Consider the following 15,855-nt stretch of genomic DNA (forward strand, 5'->3'; position numbering starts at 1 on the left):
GCTTTGTGGGTGTTAAATGCATGAAATTCAAACCAAATCAACTTTACAGCTGTTCCTTTCGTCAAAAGCTTCTACTAATTACCAGGAAGTTCGAACTTACGTAAGGTGTTATGACGTTTTGCACCCTCGGGTAGCGTCACACGACGTAATTGCGCTTCCTTTTATTAAGAATAATTAATAATTAATAATGATTTAGTGCTAGGAAATACGAAAAACAAGCCATTGTTTACAGAAGCATGAAGTGTCTTTTTGGCAAAGAAGTTTCTTCTGATTTTGTTTGTCGACTGAAGTGGACCTCAGGGATTGAGTTAGAGAGACGTCTTAGTTCTAAGTTAAGACAACAAACCGTTGCAATAAAACACGTCCTGACATATCCACACGACATTTAATTGTAATTACACAGGAATGGGATACATTTAAGGAGACTACATATTGAAAGATTCATGGTGAATGGGGTTGAATGCCAGAATAAGATACACCCACATCTTCCTGAGCAGGAATCTCGTACATCCTGTTTCTGTTTCAAATCGTTTGTTTTAATTTTGTTCAAAGAAATTTCTCTCATTTTCCGAGCCAAAAATATCTCAATTTTCTCGTTTATATTAGACTTTTATTCAAAATCGGGACCATTGAGAGGGAAAAATAGTGGTTTTCCCCTGGGCCCGTCGCGGTTCTTAAGGATGCTCAGAGAGGAGGCAAAAGGCCCCCGAAGGAGTAGGGTTCCCTATTCAATTTTCTTTCGTATACTTCCTTTAATTTGCTTTAGGGCCCCCATAAGTATGCTGCCCCAGACCCTGTTACCATGTTATTTTTACTAACAGAAAAAAATCTTTAGGGCCAATTTTTATTAATAAAGAAACATTCTACGCGTTTCACTTGTTTAAAGCGGCCTCGTATAAACTCTGCTGAAAATTCCTTGGGAAGTGAACTTTCAACTGAAAAGTTGGCGTTTGAATTAATATAAAGAAAAGTGACTAACGATAGTTTTATATGGGGATGGGTCGTATAAGAAAATTTGATTACTAAAAGAGAACCGGGAAGGGGGGTTTACGACGAGGTTCAAATTTTATTAGCAAAGAGAGAGATGGGCCATTTTACGAACTATTAAATATTATTCAGAATTAGTTGGCACCAAAATCAACACTATTAAAGTCACTCGTTCTACCAAACATCGTTTTTATAACCTTAGAGAACAGTAAAAATTTTTATGGTTAGAGGGGGTAGTCCAATTTTACAGCTGACCATTGGACATGTGACATTTTCAATTACTCTGCTGTGTTTATGACTGGCCATCTGTCATCTCTAGCTGCATGTTACTTTACAAACTTTGCACCGTTATTTACCTAAATAAACATTTATGGTTCCTATTTGACAGATAAATACTCTTTGTTAACTATCGTCTTCTTAAAATAATAATGATCTGTAGCTAGAAATATTAATTTCTTGCTATAAATAGGGTTCGACGAGTGATGAACTCTTGTTTTTCCAGCAAAATCAGAGGATTTTCTTCTAAAAATCTCTTAACATTTCATGATTTACATCAAGAAATGCGCTCTTTAACTCTTAAAATCTGCAAAATTCTCCGATTTGTAAGTCATAAAAGTGGCTAATTTGAAAGTGCAAATTTCTAATTTATCATTAACGAAGATACCTTGATTGGTTTTAAAATTGTCCATCAACTTCTCGAATTTCTTTGAGGAGTGTTTAGATTAGAAACGGGTTGCATGAATAGTCTCATTCATGTACGAATATGACAAATGAGATGAGACAGTATTAGTGACATTGGTGTTAAAAAATGATGCCGTTCTGGAAACTGCGTAATTCAATCGTGTCGAAATCTCCACTCGGAACTAGAAAAAGCACGTCAGTTTGTCTGCTCGTTAATAAAAAACACACACACACATAACCTTGCGAGTATTACATACACACACACACATATATATATATAGTCGAATGCTATAAATATGTTAATAGTATATTTAAAAATAATATACGAGTCACTCGCGCGCGCGCACACACATACACGCACACACATAAATGATGGTTTTAGTTGTTAAAATCGTTACTAGATGGCGAGAGATGTATTTTAAAGCATCGTTTCAGTCTTCACCGTGACCCTAAAATGACCCATGGCGACAGTCTGCGTATAGGAGGAGTCGATAGAATGGACAAATAAATAAAAAATCGTTTAATTGGCCAACAAAAAATGACGAAATCGGAGAGGCAACGTTTCTTGGAAGAACGGAAGCAAGAGTTTTGATCGTGCAAACATTATAGACAGCTACTGATAATGTTTGACCATCGGCTTCTGTCGACCCACGGGACCTTATTGGGTTTCTATAAATAACAAAGATTCTTCTCTCGTATGACGTCTAAATTAAATGAATTTTTTTTAATAACCACCCCCTTATTAAGTCGTAAAAACAGAGAGAGAAAGAGGCACATCACATCACGATGTAACTGTCGGAGCAAATCATAATGTTTCCTGTACTTTCTTCAATTGATACTACTTAAAGTCGCATTCCTTTCGTGGGTGGGTAATGCACCCCGGCATTTATTTTCTGAATTCTTACATTGGATTACAGGAAATTGTATTATTTGCTGCCAACAAATTCCTGCTGTCTTCTACTCGAAATCCTATTTTTCACTTTAATTCCACAAAATAAGATGAAACGACAAGCTGTAAACGCGAATTAAACTGTTTTCTAGCGAAAAAAAACGACCTTTAGAACCTGTCTAAATGAACAGTTCTCAACCAGGGGTATGTATGCCTCGTGTTAACGAGTGCACACATGAGGGTACGCTAGTGAAAAAGGTTGAGCGTAATGTGAAAGCTTATGTAAGGGATCCTTATTAATTACGTCAGCATCATATGCATTTTAGTAAAAAGTGTCTTGACTTAGATTATATTACTTGATTAATTTTAATTTTGGGTTTCATATTTTTAGTGCCTACATCCAAATTGTTAAAGAAGAAGGATAAGTTCCAAAATTAGAAGTTGGTGGGAGTTGAATGACCAAAACTAATCCTTAAAAAGTCGTACGGGATTATGAAAACTGTCCTTATTAGGTGAAGATACTTGCGAGAAAGACTATAACCCCAATCAGATGACTCTTTTGGTGCCAATCTGACTTCTAGTTTTTTAACAACTGTTCTCTTTATATTGCTTCTCTCCCTTCTGATGTTTATGTTTGCAACTTCTTTTTTTTTTCATTTTTAAAGTCGACACTCTACGATAACTACCGAACGATCTTCATTAAAGTTCGTTTTATAAGGAGTTTTTTAAAAGAAATTCCTTAAATAAAAATTCCTTTTAGACTAAATATAAAGTCTATATTACCTTTTCTTCCATTCCTTTCTATAAATAACTTTATATTATTAATATATTTGCTGGTGGTAGTCAGGTGACTAAGAAGATGCAAGCTGTAAAATGCTGTAAAAAATGGATCGATTAGTCCACTTTGGCATTCCACTCGAAGTCAAAATTGGGTCCAGTGGGTGTTAAAGAGAACACAGGGATGCTGTAACCACTTATCTGAAAATATAAGGGCTGACATTGTGGTGTAGTCGAGTACCTCCCCTCGCATGCCTGCACTTAAACAAGACGATCTTAACCACAGACGATAAGAAAAGTTGCGATGACAGGTTACCCATGCCACGTTAGATCTTTTTGACGATGACCACGTGTTTCATGCGACAGCCTCTTGTAAAGACATGGAGCGTGTCAAACTGACTGAAACAGGTGGCATTTAGCCCATTAATATAGATGACACTCTCGAGTTTTATCCATTTTCTACGTTGAAATTCGGTAGATTATCGGGGAAAAAAACGATGAGAAATTAAGCGATTTTTATGCCAAATTCCTTCTGAATGTCTTAATTTAAAACAGAGTAAATGTTGTATAAATTAAAGACATAAAAATAGAAAAAAAAAAGCGGTGATTTAAACCGTATGTGACCATTTCTAAGTAGAAAAGATTATAAAGGCTTGTAGTTAGAGTGGCCTACTAGGAAATGTAGGCTAATGGTCCTATTTCTGTAGAGTCCCTCTGGAGATATATTTCTTAACGCCAAACAGTAGCTCAACTCAGTAGATCCGCCTCGAGAGCGGCCATATACAAGGAAGCCGCTCTCTTTCAACATATCTACTGCATATTTCTAATGATGGGTGTCACATGTTTCACCAGATTCCTCTAGAAAAAAAGAGAGAAGGAAAAAAATTTCACATCCTCAGGGGGTAGTCTAGTAGTAAAATATATTCTCATATTTCACTACTTGGATAGATTTTGGGTGATTTGCTCTCGTTCTCCATCAAGCCAGAAGCGCAGTTTATGTTTCAGGTATTGTTAGAAGAATAGCGCGACGTTACCCATCAATATAGGGGTTATTGTATAAAGTGGCAAGTAAAACCGAGTAGAACTTATTTTCCTTTTTATCTCCATCCCTAAAGCTTATAAACGATGTAATTTATATATATAAATTTGCAGAAAATGGTACTAACCTCATTAAACTTTATACGGGCACAGGTCCAAAAATTAAGTTTGTCCTTATAAAAAGGTTTATTTTAAAAATAACCTTTGATTAATAACTTTTATTTTAGTATTAAATATTAAAGATAATGCGAAATTGTAAAAAAAAAACTTTTAATGTGCGGGTTATAATCAAGTCTTTTTCTGTGGTTTTAAATATAGAAGCTAACAGTACAATTAATAAGTTTACTTGTATTTAGCAGTAAAGTTAAAAGGTAAATGCAATTCAATAACCAGTTGGTCGGGTCGAAGCTCGCAAATTACTAGATCACGCTTGACACAATGACACAGGAGACGTGACACAAGGACAAAGGACCAACGAGTAACCATTAGTGAAAGGCAGACGTGTGCCATACACCACGAAAATTTATAGTCCAGTGATAATGTTTGTAGTTTTGGCGCCATCAGAAAATCATGGCATTCTTATCACGTATGTCACTGGTCAGTCAGAATGCACCAAAGGCTGTGTGGGTGGCCATCCCCTATCTATGCATTGGGCGTCCCTAGGTATATAAAATTTCAAGCATGCAAAGCCACCTGCATCCTGCGATTGGTATCTCTCTTATATCTTTTTTTCTAATAACTGCAAAAACAACCTGAAAGTTATGACCAATCGAAATCTTTACCTGTCAAAATGATTAAATTATTATTATTACGATTATTCATTAATTTTGATAATTATTTTCTCTTTATTAGAATGGGAAAACCTGGTGTAAAAATAGATGTAATTGTCTTAAATGCTATAGCCTACATTATCTGTTCGAGGGCCTAGTTTTAACTCGTGTCTTATTCCATTGTTGATACGATTTAAATTAGAAGAATTCTCTCAACGTTGGAAACATTAATTCAAATAATTGTGATAGATTATTCAATGCAGATAAGATATATCACCCCCCTTTCAGGAAAAAGTTGAAATTGCTATTCTTTCTTAGAAGTGTGAATGAGTAGGATATACATCACAGCATCAAATCATGTTGTGCTACATACGTCATTATTATATTGTATATCACGTTTTTCTTGTCAGAATGTATTTCATCTCATCATAAAGTCTATCTTACATTCCTGGTATACGTATAGGTGCATGCTATCTTACATGCGCATGTAAGCTTGTATCAATAGATCGGTGCAGAGTAACGGTACGGAAAGTTTTAATTGAATGTTAAAATTACTCAATTGTAATTTTAATAATTATTAACAGTAGTAAGAAAGGGCCCGTGAGTCTTAAGTATGATCAATTGACAGCTAGGATGGAAAAAAAGAATTGCAAAACAAAAGAATGGTGGCAGTGGTATACACGTTAGAGTTAAGCCACGTCATACGCCTAGTCACGAGTCTCCATAAGATCTCCACCCGATTATTATGAGATCAGATGATCCTGCCTCTAATAGTTGGGTTGTTGTGATTAGACTTAGCGACACATCACCTCCAGCGACCCAAATTATAAAGCGCAGCCCTTAGGATAAATATAGGGAAACTTGGCCCGGTTTGATTGGACGGTTACGAGCATGCGCTCTAAAGTTACAAAAGGTGGTAGTATACGTCAGTGTCCACTATTGATAAATACTTCCCTGTAGGGGTGGGTAGAACCCGGGCCCCTAATGATAGGGCACGCTCAGCCCGCCCCTAGTATGTCTCTTATCCCCTTACTTGTATACTCTCGGGTTTTGATTCTACTTCGACATGTGTTACAATATGGACGTCTGCCCTTTGGGGACGTGGACAGTACTCTATGAGAATGTGTGGCCGTGTAAAATGACTTTCTCTCTCTTCGGTCGTCGCCAAAAATGTTCGAAAATACCTCTTTTGAAAATAGATTATCCCCCTTTATTCATCCTCACGAGAACTAATTTTGCTAGGGAATTTTATGATAAATTTTCTGCGAAATACATAAAATTGCGCAAGAACTATTTTTATTCAAACTATTCAGTCTGTCATTTTAAAATTGATGGCGTGTTTCGTGACGGAGACAAAAATAGAAGTGAATCATCATTGCACAGTCTGACCTACCTGACAGTTATTAAAAATATCTGTATTCGGTAATCTCGGCCTATTGATAAGAGCCCATTAAAGTGAGTGACTGGTGACACGTGTCCAATGACAGGTGTAACACAGGAGGATGACAGAACATTGGACATTATGTATTGTTGTGTTGATTCGGCCACACCCTCCCCAACGATAAAATTCCAATCTCGGTGTCATTCTATTGGTTTTCGGCTATAGTAATTTGACCAATCGCATGTCTACATTCGAGACAACGCCCAGAAACTTGACAACCCTGTGAACAAACACGTGCATTGACCCAACTGCGGGCAATTTTTTAATCATTTTTGTCTTCAAAATGCGGTCCTGTTACCAATTCCACCTTCGATTTAAACTCATTCGTCCAATCTGTTCTTAATTCACACCATCTTAAGCGAAATAAATGAATAATTTTATTATAACTCAATGAATTTCCGTCGTATCCGTAAGAGGGGGGCCTTAACCGAGTGTGCCCATTCATGAATGAATCGGAGTGAACGTGTGTAATGACAAACAATTATTAAAATTAGCGACTCGAGAAACATGTCTGCACGAAGTTGTATTGTCCACGCCACATCAGACAAGAAGCCAAGTGTTGGGGAGAATGCTGGCACGTGCGTCGACATTCCTCTTGAATGGGCCATATCAAGTGAATCATCCGGGCCACAACCTCTTCGGGTCACGACCTTTTCAGCTTTCACCTTCCCGCCATGTGATAATAAAAGAAAAAGTTCACTGGACTGCTTGGATCCGGGTTCAACTCACCGGAAATGTCTTCGTTTGTTCGACTAAATGTTTTTAAGTTAGCTTTCTTCCCCCCTCCTCTCATACTCCGTCTTCTTGCATGCACGAAAAAATGAAAGTTCTTGGCTTACCTAATAATTATACTTTCTTTTTTTTAAATCTACTGTTGACACAAAATTACTCAAGTTGTTTACTATTAAAGCTTACTTCAATAACTATAATTTAAAAATTATTATAATCGTAATAAACATGTTTAGAACCCATTGGAAATATATTTTTTTTACTTTAATCTATTATATATATATTTTTATCTGATTAAGCTGATTTTTTTCATAATTTACATGAAATATTTTAAAAATAATTTCGTATAATACTACGGCATCTTCGTATCGACCCGAAGCAGGAATTGCATTATAACACTGGCCATGAAAGAATTCTTTATTTAATAAAATAGAAAAAAACAATTATCCGCAGTAAGGAGTGTCATCAAAAAATATATATAAGATTTATCATTCTTTAAAGTAGACGACAGTTAACCAGCAGGTGACAATTTTTTACGCCGACACCCTCAATCATCGACTTTGTCACTTGTTCTACCACGTGACAGACCTTCCTTCCTCCTGTTTGTCATCAGAGAATTGGGCCTACCACATCTCCGGAAGCAAAGAAGCGGTGCCTTTCAAGACAGCAGATGTCTAATTGGTTTTTTTCCTCGAGTTCCAACAGAACCTACATTAATTCTACATTAAAATAAAATAAAATAAAAACAAGAAAACGGGGGAGAGTGGTGGATAAGACCATCAACTCCCCTTTCAGCCAGCCAGATTTTTGTCACATTGACCTTTCGCTGATGGTAAATTTGGCTCGCAGCCAACGCGTGGACCCTCAACTGCTCGCACGCGTCTAATGTCATTTTGGCACTTGTCTGGACCACTTTGGGAGGCGAGCTAATTCGATGAATTTGATAAATGCCTTACGGTTGCAATGAAAGTAACCATTCGTCAGCTTACAGACTAAAATCGTGGACCAGAAACGTTAAATATGAGTTATATATAGCCTCATATTTTAGTTTGTGTAGTAAAAATATAAAGTGGTGAGTGTATTAATATTATAGAAACGTACTACAATAAATGCACCATATCCTGTGTTTATTGACAGGGCATAAAAATGCACTCGGTAATTTGTACAAGTAATGTAACGTCAGCATAAAGTACAGTTTATCGTACAAGTTTAAGCAAGGGGAGGGAGGAAATGATATCACCGGTTGAATGACTAAATTAAGAACACATTATTATTTTTTAAATTAAAGCAAATAAATATTTAATTTCTTAATTAATAATTTTGAAAGTGATATATTTAGATAAGGATAAAATTAAAATATAACATCACACCATCGTCGAAATTCACAATCTTTTTTTTTCCATGACGAAGAATAAATTACTTGAATAACAGAAATTTCCGAAGATAAAGCACACCTTTTATATATATATACACGTATATATATAAGTGTGTATATTTATATATATATTTATTTATATATTTTTTTTAATATTTATATATTTATAATTATTTACATGAGCTTTTAAATACTTGTACACATGAAACCAATCATTTGCAAAGAGGTCTTCTTGATTAAAATCAATGAAAACCACAAGAGATTTCTGTAAACATCCGACAAAATTGATAATCCTTTATATCCCGTTTATTAAATAAAGTGAACTTTACATTAACTACATAGAACTGTACACCTTTTATTTATTTATTTTTCTTTTTCTACGATTTTATAGATAGGTCTATAGAAGAATCTGTACAGAATCTAGACAGGAACCTGAAGAACAACGTCTGAACTTCATTATGAGGAAGCTTGTTCTTAGCCGATACGTCCAAGTTTTTGGCACAATATGACAGAAAAAATGCTCTAAATTTATCAATTTTCTGCTTAAATTTTTAGATTTGTAAGCCGATTTACTTACAGAATTACAGAGAAGCCATAATTAAAGAATCTATTTTGCGCGTAGCCTATTCAGAAAATATTAAGTTACATATACACAACAATCTAAATTTTATTTTACTTTTTTTTTAATATAAATAAAATATATTTAAGCCTGCATTCAGGCTAATGAAATTTTTAGAATTTTCCAGATTAATTTCATATTTCTAAACATCCGAACGGAAAGAATTTGGGAGAAGCACAAAGGAAGAAAGTTCAATTCTCCACATCCACTATCTCTTGGTGTTCCGAGACGTGATAATCGCAACCTTCTATATCTACATTTGCAGATGGCGATAGTGGGCTACCTGTGGGTGACATTTCTGGTATTCCTAAGTGGGTGGAAGTATGTCGTCTTAAATCACAATTTCTTCGAAACACTTTACCACAGGAAGGACAGTTATAAGGTTTGATGTCCGTGTGGGTCAGGAGGTGGGTTTTGAGGTTGCTCCTTTGGTTAAAGCTTCTCCCGCAAGTAGGACACTTATGTGGGGAGTCTTCCATGTGAAGGATCCTGTGGACAGCTAAAGTACGAGACTGACAGAAACCTTTACCGCAGTCGTTACATTTGAAAGGCTTTTCTTTCGAGTGGATGTATCTGAAATGAAAACGTTATTTTTAATAAATTTATACAAGTTATATATTTATTATCATGTAAAAGACAGGCCTAGAATAATATATATCCAATAATATAGTAGTCCTTTTCGGAGGCCTTCTGATTTATTAGAAATAACACTAATCGGCGGGGCCTCGCAAATGGAAGGTGCACTAGATGCAACCTCCATTTGCACCGTGACTCTCATCTAGAAGGCCCGAAAAACGAAATAAAATTTGAAAATATATGGTTACAGCGTATAATTATTAATAAAAAATAAATTTATATATTTAATTTATTTATTTTTGTCTCGATGTGAGTAAAAGAGTCCACCTTTGGCTCTCTTGTTGCTAGGCCTTCTACTACATGGCTTTGTTAATAAACTATTAAATAGAATTTATAAACTAGTTAATATTAGGCTACTTTCTATATAATTATTAGATTTAATATTTTCTAATAATTAAAATGAGAACTTTAAATTATATTATTGGTTTAAAATGTAGGCCTATAAGAAATAATTTTAAGCGATTTAAATTTATCCGAAATCAAATAAAAATTGCAAAAAGAAGGTATAAAAAAGTTATCTTTTATGAAAACAATTGTTGTAGTGTCCTTCATTATGAATTAACATAACTATTATTTCTTTCTTATAAAAGAAAAAGGACGTCTTGTAGAGTTCCACCTACAGAGACAACTTTGGGCCCCTTTCTCTGATAAGCCCCTTAGTCTGATCATTACATTCTCTCGATTGATCGATTGCCGGGATCAACTCTAAACTTAACCCAGGAGATCATGAAATCTTAAAAAATAATTTCACAGAAAAAGATTTAAATGGAAGATAACACTAGAAAAACACCCAATAGACCCAAGGCCTCAAAAAATTCTGAACTCAGACTATCTTTTTGCCGACTATTCTGCTTTTACAGTTCTTTTCTAAAGGTAGTGTTTAATATTGGTAGACCTTAACAGAGCAACCGAAGAAATCGGGGTAGGGAAGATCATTATGTAAACTTCTGTATTCTTCCTATTCGAAGTGTTGGACTTAGAGGGGTGAGCAGGGCAAAGCTGCATCTTCATTTCCCGAGTAAAGCCGGGTAATAAAAAATTTTGTAAGGCATATTGCTTCCTTTCTGCACCCTAGTCTAAAGATTTCTGGATCCGCTATTGCCTATTCGATGCATGAACGATGTTACGTGCATGAAAATTATCTCACCTCTGAACGAGATAAAGATATATTGAACCTGTGTAGAACGAAGCTGTACTAGGTTGTGAATTTTTAAACAGAAACGAACGATTGCATGGTAGGAGTTCTCTTTATTCGCCAGGGTCGGAATGGATGTCACGACAGAAGAGAGCGTGTCCCGTGACACAACGCATCAACAATCACACATCTTAAGAGATAAAAATCTCCACTTTGATTTATTTATTAACCTCTCCTTGGCACTAAGAGGTAGGAAAGAAACATCCGCATACCTTCGTCTACAATATTGCTTATGCACAAACGATATAAGTCCTTAATTCTAATCATAATTTAAGAGTTTTAAGCCATTCAGAATTAAGAGTTTACATCAACAAGAAATCTGATATTTAATTGCATTAACCTTTAACCTCGTATATATATTAAACTGGTTTACTGTCTACGGTTACGCCAAATTGAATTTTAATTACGTGTGATACTTATTCGCATATGGACAAAATAAACATCTCGCTGTGCCAAAGATAAAAGTTAATTTTATTTTTAAACTTCAATTTAAAAAGAAATAAATAAAGCAATTTAAATAAACTGTCTTTCATAATTGTTTTTTTTTTATTATAGAAGTTCCTAATTATAGATGAAGTTATCGCAGATAGATTTACTTGCGATAAATCGCCGCTATGTATGAGGTCTTAATAACAGGTTCTATGAGAACTGGGCCTAATGATAGGATCAATTTTTTATAGCAGTAGATCCTATTGAAACATTTAATGTTGATGATAAGGTTGTAAATAAGTAAATTGAATGACTATTATATAATTCGAACAACAAAACCTTACGAACACGTTTAATTTCTGGAGCTAGATTCGCATTATTGTTAAAAGATGTGAGAAAATAAAGCCAAAATTTAAATTTTACGGAATAAAGCAACGTAACAGGTGATGTGTCAAGGGGGAGGACTTTCTATGGATAACTTGCCCCTATTTATGTATTATATACGTGAAGAAAACCCGGAAAATACGCGGTCATACCCGTTGGTCAGGCGCGAACCCAGGTCCGGTGTGTTCGGCGATTTTAACTACTCGGCCACTGGTGGGCCGTAAAATTTAAGCCCTTTTATTCTAATTTAAGCTTTCGGAATATAAGAAAAGTAAACATTCTTTCGATCTGCTAATAATTATCTGATATATTAACCGCTGAATGTTGCAAACCGATGTTTCTCGAAGTGGGGTCGTGATCTTAAGGGTCTGAAAAGTATGGCTTACGAGTAACAAGTTTATATCCTTTATGAAAAAGGTAAGTAATGTGATTTAAAAAAATAGGAAAAAATTGTTCGATTTTTTCCTTGCTTTAAAATATGTCTTTGTTTTTTATACTAAGAAGCAGCCAGTAAGTCTTCAAAACCAGACTCTCAGGAATTTCAGAGTAAACTAAAAAAGGAATAACGTTTCAAATACTTAAAGAGTAGGCTACGTTCTAGATCTCATTTTACTTAAGTTATGAACTATAATCTAAATTTTTAAAGCTAGAGAATCAGCAGGATCTTCAGACTAAAGGCAAGTCTCTGTAAGTTGATAATATGCAGTAAGTAATATAACTTTGGAAATAATATAGTTATATATTTTTGATTAAAGCTAATAATATAGAGAAGCGGCGTTTTGAATTTAATTTTAAGTAAAGAAATCGACTTACTTGTGATCTCTGAGATGATCCTGTCGCCTGAAAGCTTTATGACATATTTCGCATGTATAAGGTCGTTCGTCGGTGTGGGTCCTTTCGTGGATTAACAGATTGTACGATTTGGTAAACCTGCGTTGGCAATATTTGCAGATGAACTCCTTCTTTGGTCTGGAAGAACCTCTTCCTCGTCCTACTTTTCTTTCGAAGAAATCGGAGCCGATGCTGACAGCACCGAGTGCAAAGTAAGAGGGTACAAATGGAAAAGCGTGACTGGTTATGACCGCCGATGATCCCTTATTGCCACTCGATTTATCGGGTGGAGAATCGTCTTGCGTGGTAGCCGATTCGGCTAATCGAGAAAAATCGAATTTGGATTTCTTCTGCAGCTCTTCGGTTTTAGCCAAACCGTTCGGTCGTGTTGAATTCTTATCGTATTCGTGTTTGGAGGGGCAAGAAGTTGGAGCGTGTCCGGTCCAAGAGAGGTGGTAAGATGTGGCAAATTGGTGACCACATGCGGGTAGTAATGGTAATGGTGTCAGTGGAAAATGCGGACGGGCATATGGTAGTTGCGGTAGGGTATGCATGCCTGCTGGGTGTAAGAACAGAGGTGGAAGTGTGGAACTGGTGGCCGTGTGCTGGGCTTTCTTTATCAAGCCGCCGCTAGCGGACGTCTCTGTGGGTGCCACTCCTTCTGTTCTATCTTCTGTTATTTTCGAGCTCTGTCCCTTGTCTCTTCCTACATCTGCTGAAGAGAAATTAAGATTTGGTCAACGGACAACAACTCTCTTTCAACTCCTCCTACTTTGATCTTAACTAAGTGACGTCATCCCCACCTGTTAAAGTTCCCCATTTTAAAAAGAAGTGAACCGCCACCTGCCACCATAAATCAGAACCGTCATGATTAGAATTTTTTTCTATTCTCCTCCCCCGCTCAACCCATTAAAGAGAACAAAACAATAGCGTGTTTGGTTTAGACCTCTATTTTCTAGCTCGTGCCACAGAATGTCGCAACAACCACCAACTAGATCACATGATCTCCATTTTTTTTTAATTAGAAAATCAATTAACTGGTTGGAAGCCATATTGTTCAAAAATTATCTGAGTGGCGCCATCTCGTTTTGATCTTTCAAACTAATTACTACAAGAGATTATTCTTTTAACATAACCTCAAAATTTGAATGTCGAATTGCTTTTCGACTAAATGTAGTAAACGGAAAATATTCCAAGTGAGATAATGAGCTTCACTTAAGTTAATGGCAAGGAAGGAGTAAAACCTGAATAGAAGCAGAAGCCTGTTAAAGATGATTTGTGGGCATACAATAAACTTACACTTAAACCAATGCTCAGATAGAGGTTCGCACCTGGAAAAGCCATAAAATTCGAACAGAAATTGTTCGTATCTTCAAATGCAATTGTTTAAACCTATTATAAAATATATATTTAATTTATAGTATAGACAAGAAGAGATCCTGCCTACATTTCAAAATAAAGGTACCCCTGCGAAGATACACTTTCACACTAAATTGCAGCGGTTTCTGGCAAAGGACGGGAGCTTTATCGGCTTAAAAGTCGTTGTAAAAGTCACAATAAATAAATACAAATCTAATTAGAAGCAAAAATCTGTCATTCCATTAACGCTAAGTTAAAACCATCCTATTAATCATGTTCGCCCACACCCAACATTATATGTCATAGGAAGAGAACGACAAAGACAATGTCAACGCCCAACATTAAAACTCGGCAGCCAGATCAATTCACTCAGCCAAAAATGCTATTGTCGATAACGATAATTTGAATAGATGTACTCCACAAATCTGTGCTATTATCTAATAATGCTAATGAGCTCAGTCATGGTAATCATTATGCAAACTGGAGATAGGTAATTTCATCTTTACTTTTGCCTTAGGTTTTTGTAGCTGCTGGTGTAATTCTTTGAAAATGACAGTTATTTTGTAAGTGGTTAAAGAGAATATTGCTAATGATTGATGTACATCAGTCGGTAAAGGACAGAAACCGTGAAGAGTACCAATGTAAACCACATCCGTTTTGTGAATTATAAACATTGGTATCGAATTTACGTCCCTGAAGTAATGAAGCCCGATGACAAATGAATCTTAAACATCACTCTGAACAATTTTCGGTTATTTTACACCAGCAAAATAAGGAAATCTTCTGTTTCTTTTGCTTGTATTCTCATACCACACAAGTGATCCGACGGCATTAACCTAGGCTAAAAGGGCAAATTACCCAAAATTGGTTTCATTAATTGATCTGTAACTTGCGAATTACGATGATTAATGGATAACGCATTTGACTTCATTACTGTAGTAGGCCTATACATAATTAACTTTAATTTTTTAAAATTTCATCTTCTCTATCAATTACTAAGCTAGAAAATCTTAACTTTATAAAAAATTTTAAAATTTAAATGTGTGTACAGTACATACATTGCAGATTTCGTAGTACAAGTTTAATTATTTTAAAAGAATATATGAATATATATATTCCCCGTCATAAATGAGCTTACCTTAAACGAATTATATATATTATAAATTAGTTTCAAATTACCGAAAAATACTAATAAAAAACAGTAAAAATTCGTTCGAAAAGAAGCGATAAAGATTAGAAAAATGACAAATTATAAACAGGAAACAGAAAAAAATCGTTAGACACGTGCTATACATGCGCCTTTTTTTGTAATTAGAAGATCGCTTTACTCCAACCACATGTTCAGTTAAATCCGTTCTGTTTATCTTCAATAGCGTCTATAGCACGAAACAATTAAAATAAAGCCTAAGATATTACACAGAAACGGGGAAGAGATGATACACACGCGTGAAACCCGATTCACTTCTCGTCACTCAATAAGAAAAAAAAGAAAAGAAATCTTTAAAGGAAATACGCTTATTTAGACGATTTTCTACATTTAATTTGTTATCCATACTGGCTTACTTTATTTCCAATTAGTGTAAACGTCGTTCTTAGCTAGCGGTGATCATCAAAGTGCAGCTAGGACCCGACTAGAGCTGTTACTAACTCCTAGTAAATGGTCACCAAAAATAAACAGAGTTACACGCTTAACGTACACAAAACGACATTTCTGA

General features: G+C 35.4%; 1 protein-coding gene across 5 annotated transcripts in view; it reads right to left on the reverse strand.

Moving 5' to 3' along the window:
• Positions 1-8,422: 8,422 nt before the first annotated feature.
• The window catches only part of LOC136988290 (protein odd-skipped-related 2-like), a 41,507-nt gene continuing 34,074 nt past the window's right edge, over positions 8,423-15,855 (reverse strand). For 3 of the 5 annotated variants that reach the window (XM_067286174.1, XM_067286175.1, XM_067286171.1), the window contains 2 exons: positions 12,764-13,493; positions 8,423-9,879 (listed from right to left, as the gene is read on the reverse strand). In XM_067286174.1, the coding sequence (XP_067142275.1) occupies positions 9,498-9,879; positions 12,764-13,493 (1,112 nt within the window). In that variant the 3' untranslated portion in view covers positions 8,423-9,497. Of the gene's footprint in view, positions 9,880-12,763; positions 13,497-15,855 lie in introns of all 5 variants that reach the window. The other 2 variants (XM_067286172.1, XM_067286173.1) reach the window with 1 other exon arrangement.

Source organism: Centruroides vittatus, unplaced genomic scaffold (genome assembly GCF_030686945.1).
Source record: "Centruroides vittatus isolate TY-2023 unplaced genomic scaffold, ASM3068694v2 scaffold_324, whole genome shotgun sequence".
In the NCBI taxonomy this organism is placed as follows: Eukaryota; Metazoa; Arthropoda; class Arachnida; order Scorpiones; family Buthidae; genus Centruroides; species Centruroides vittatus.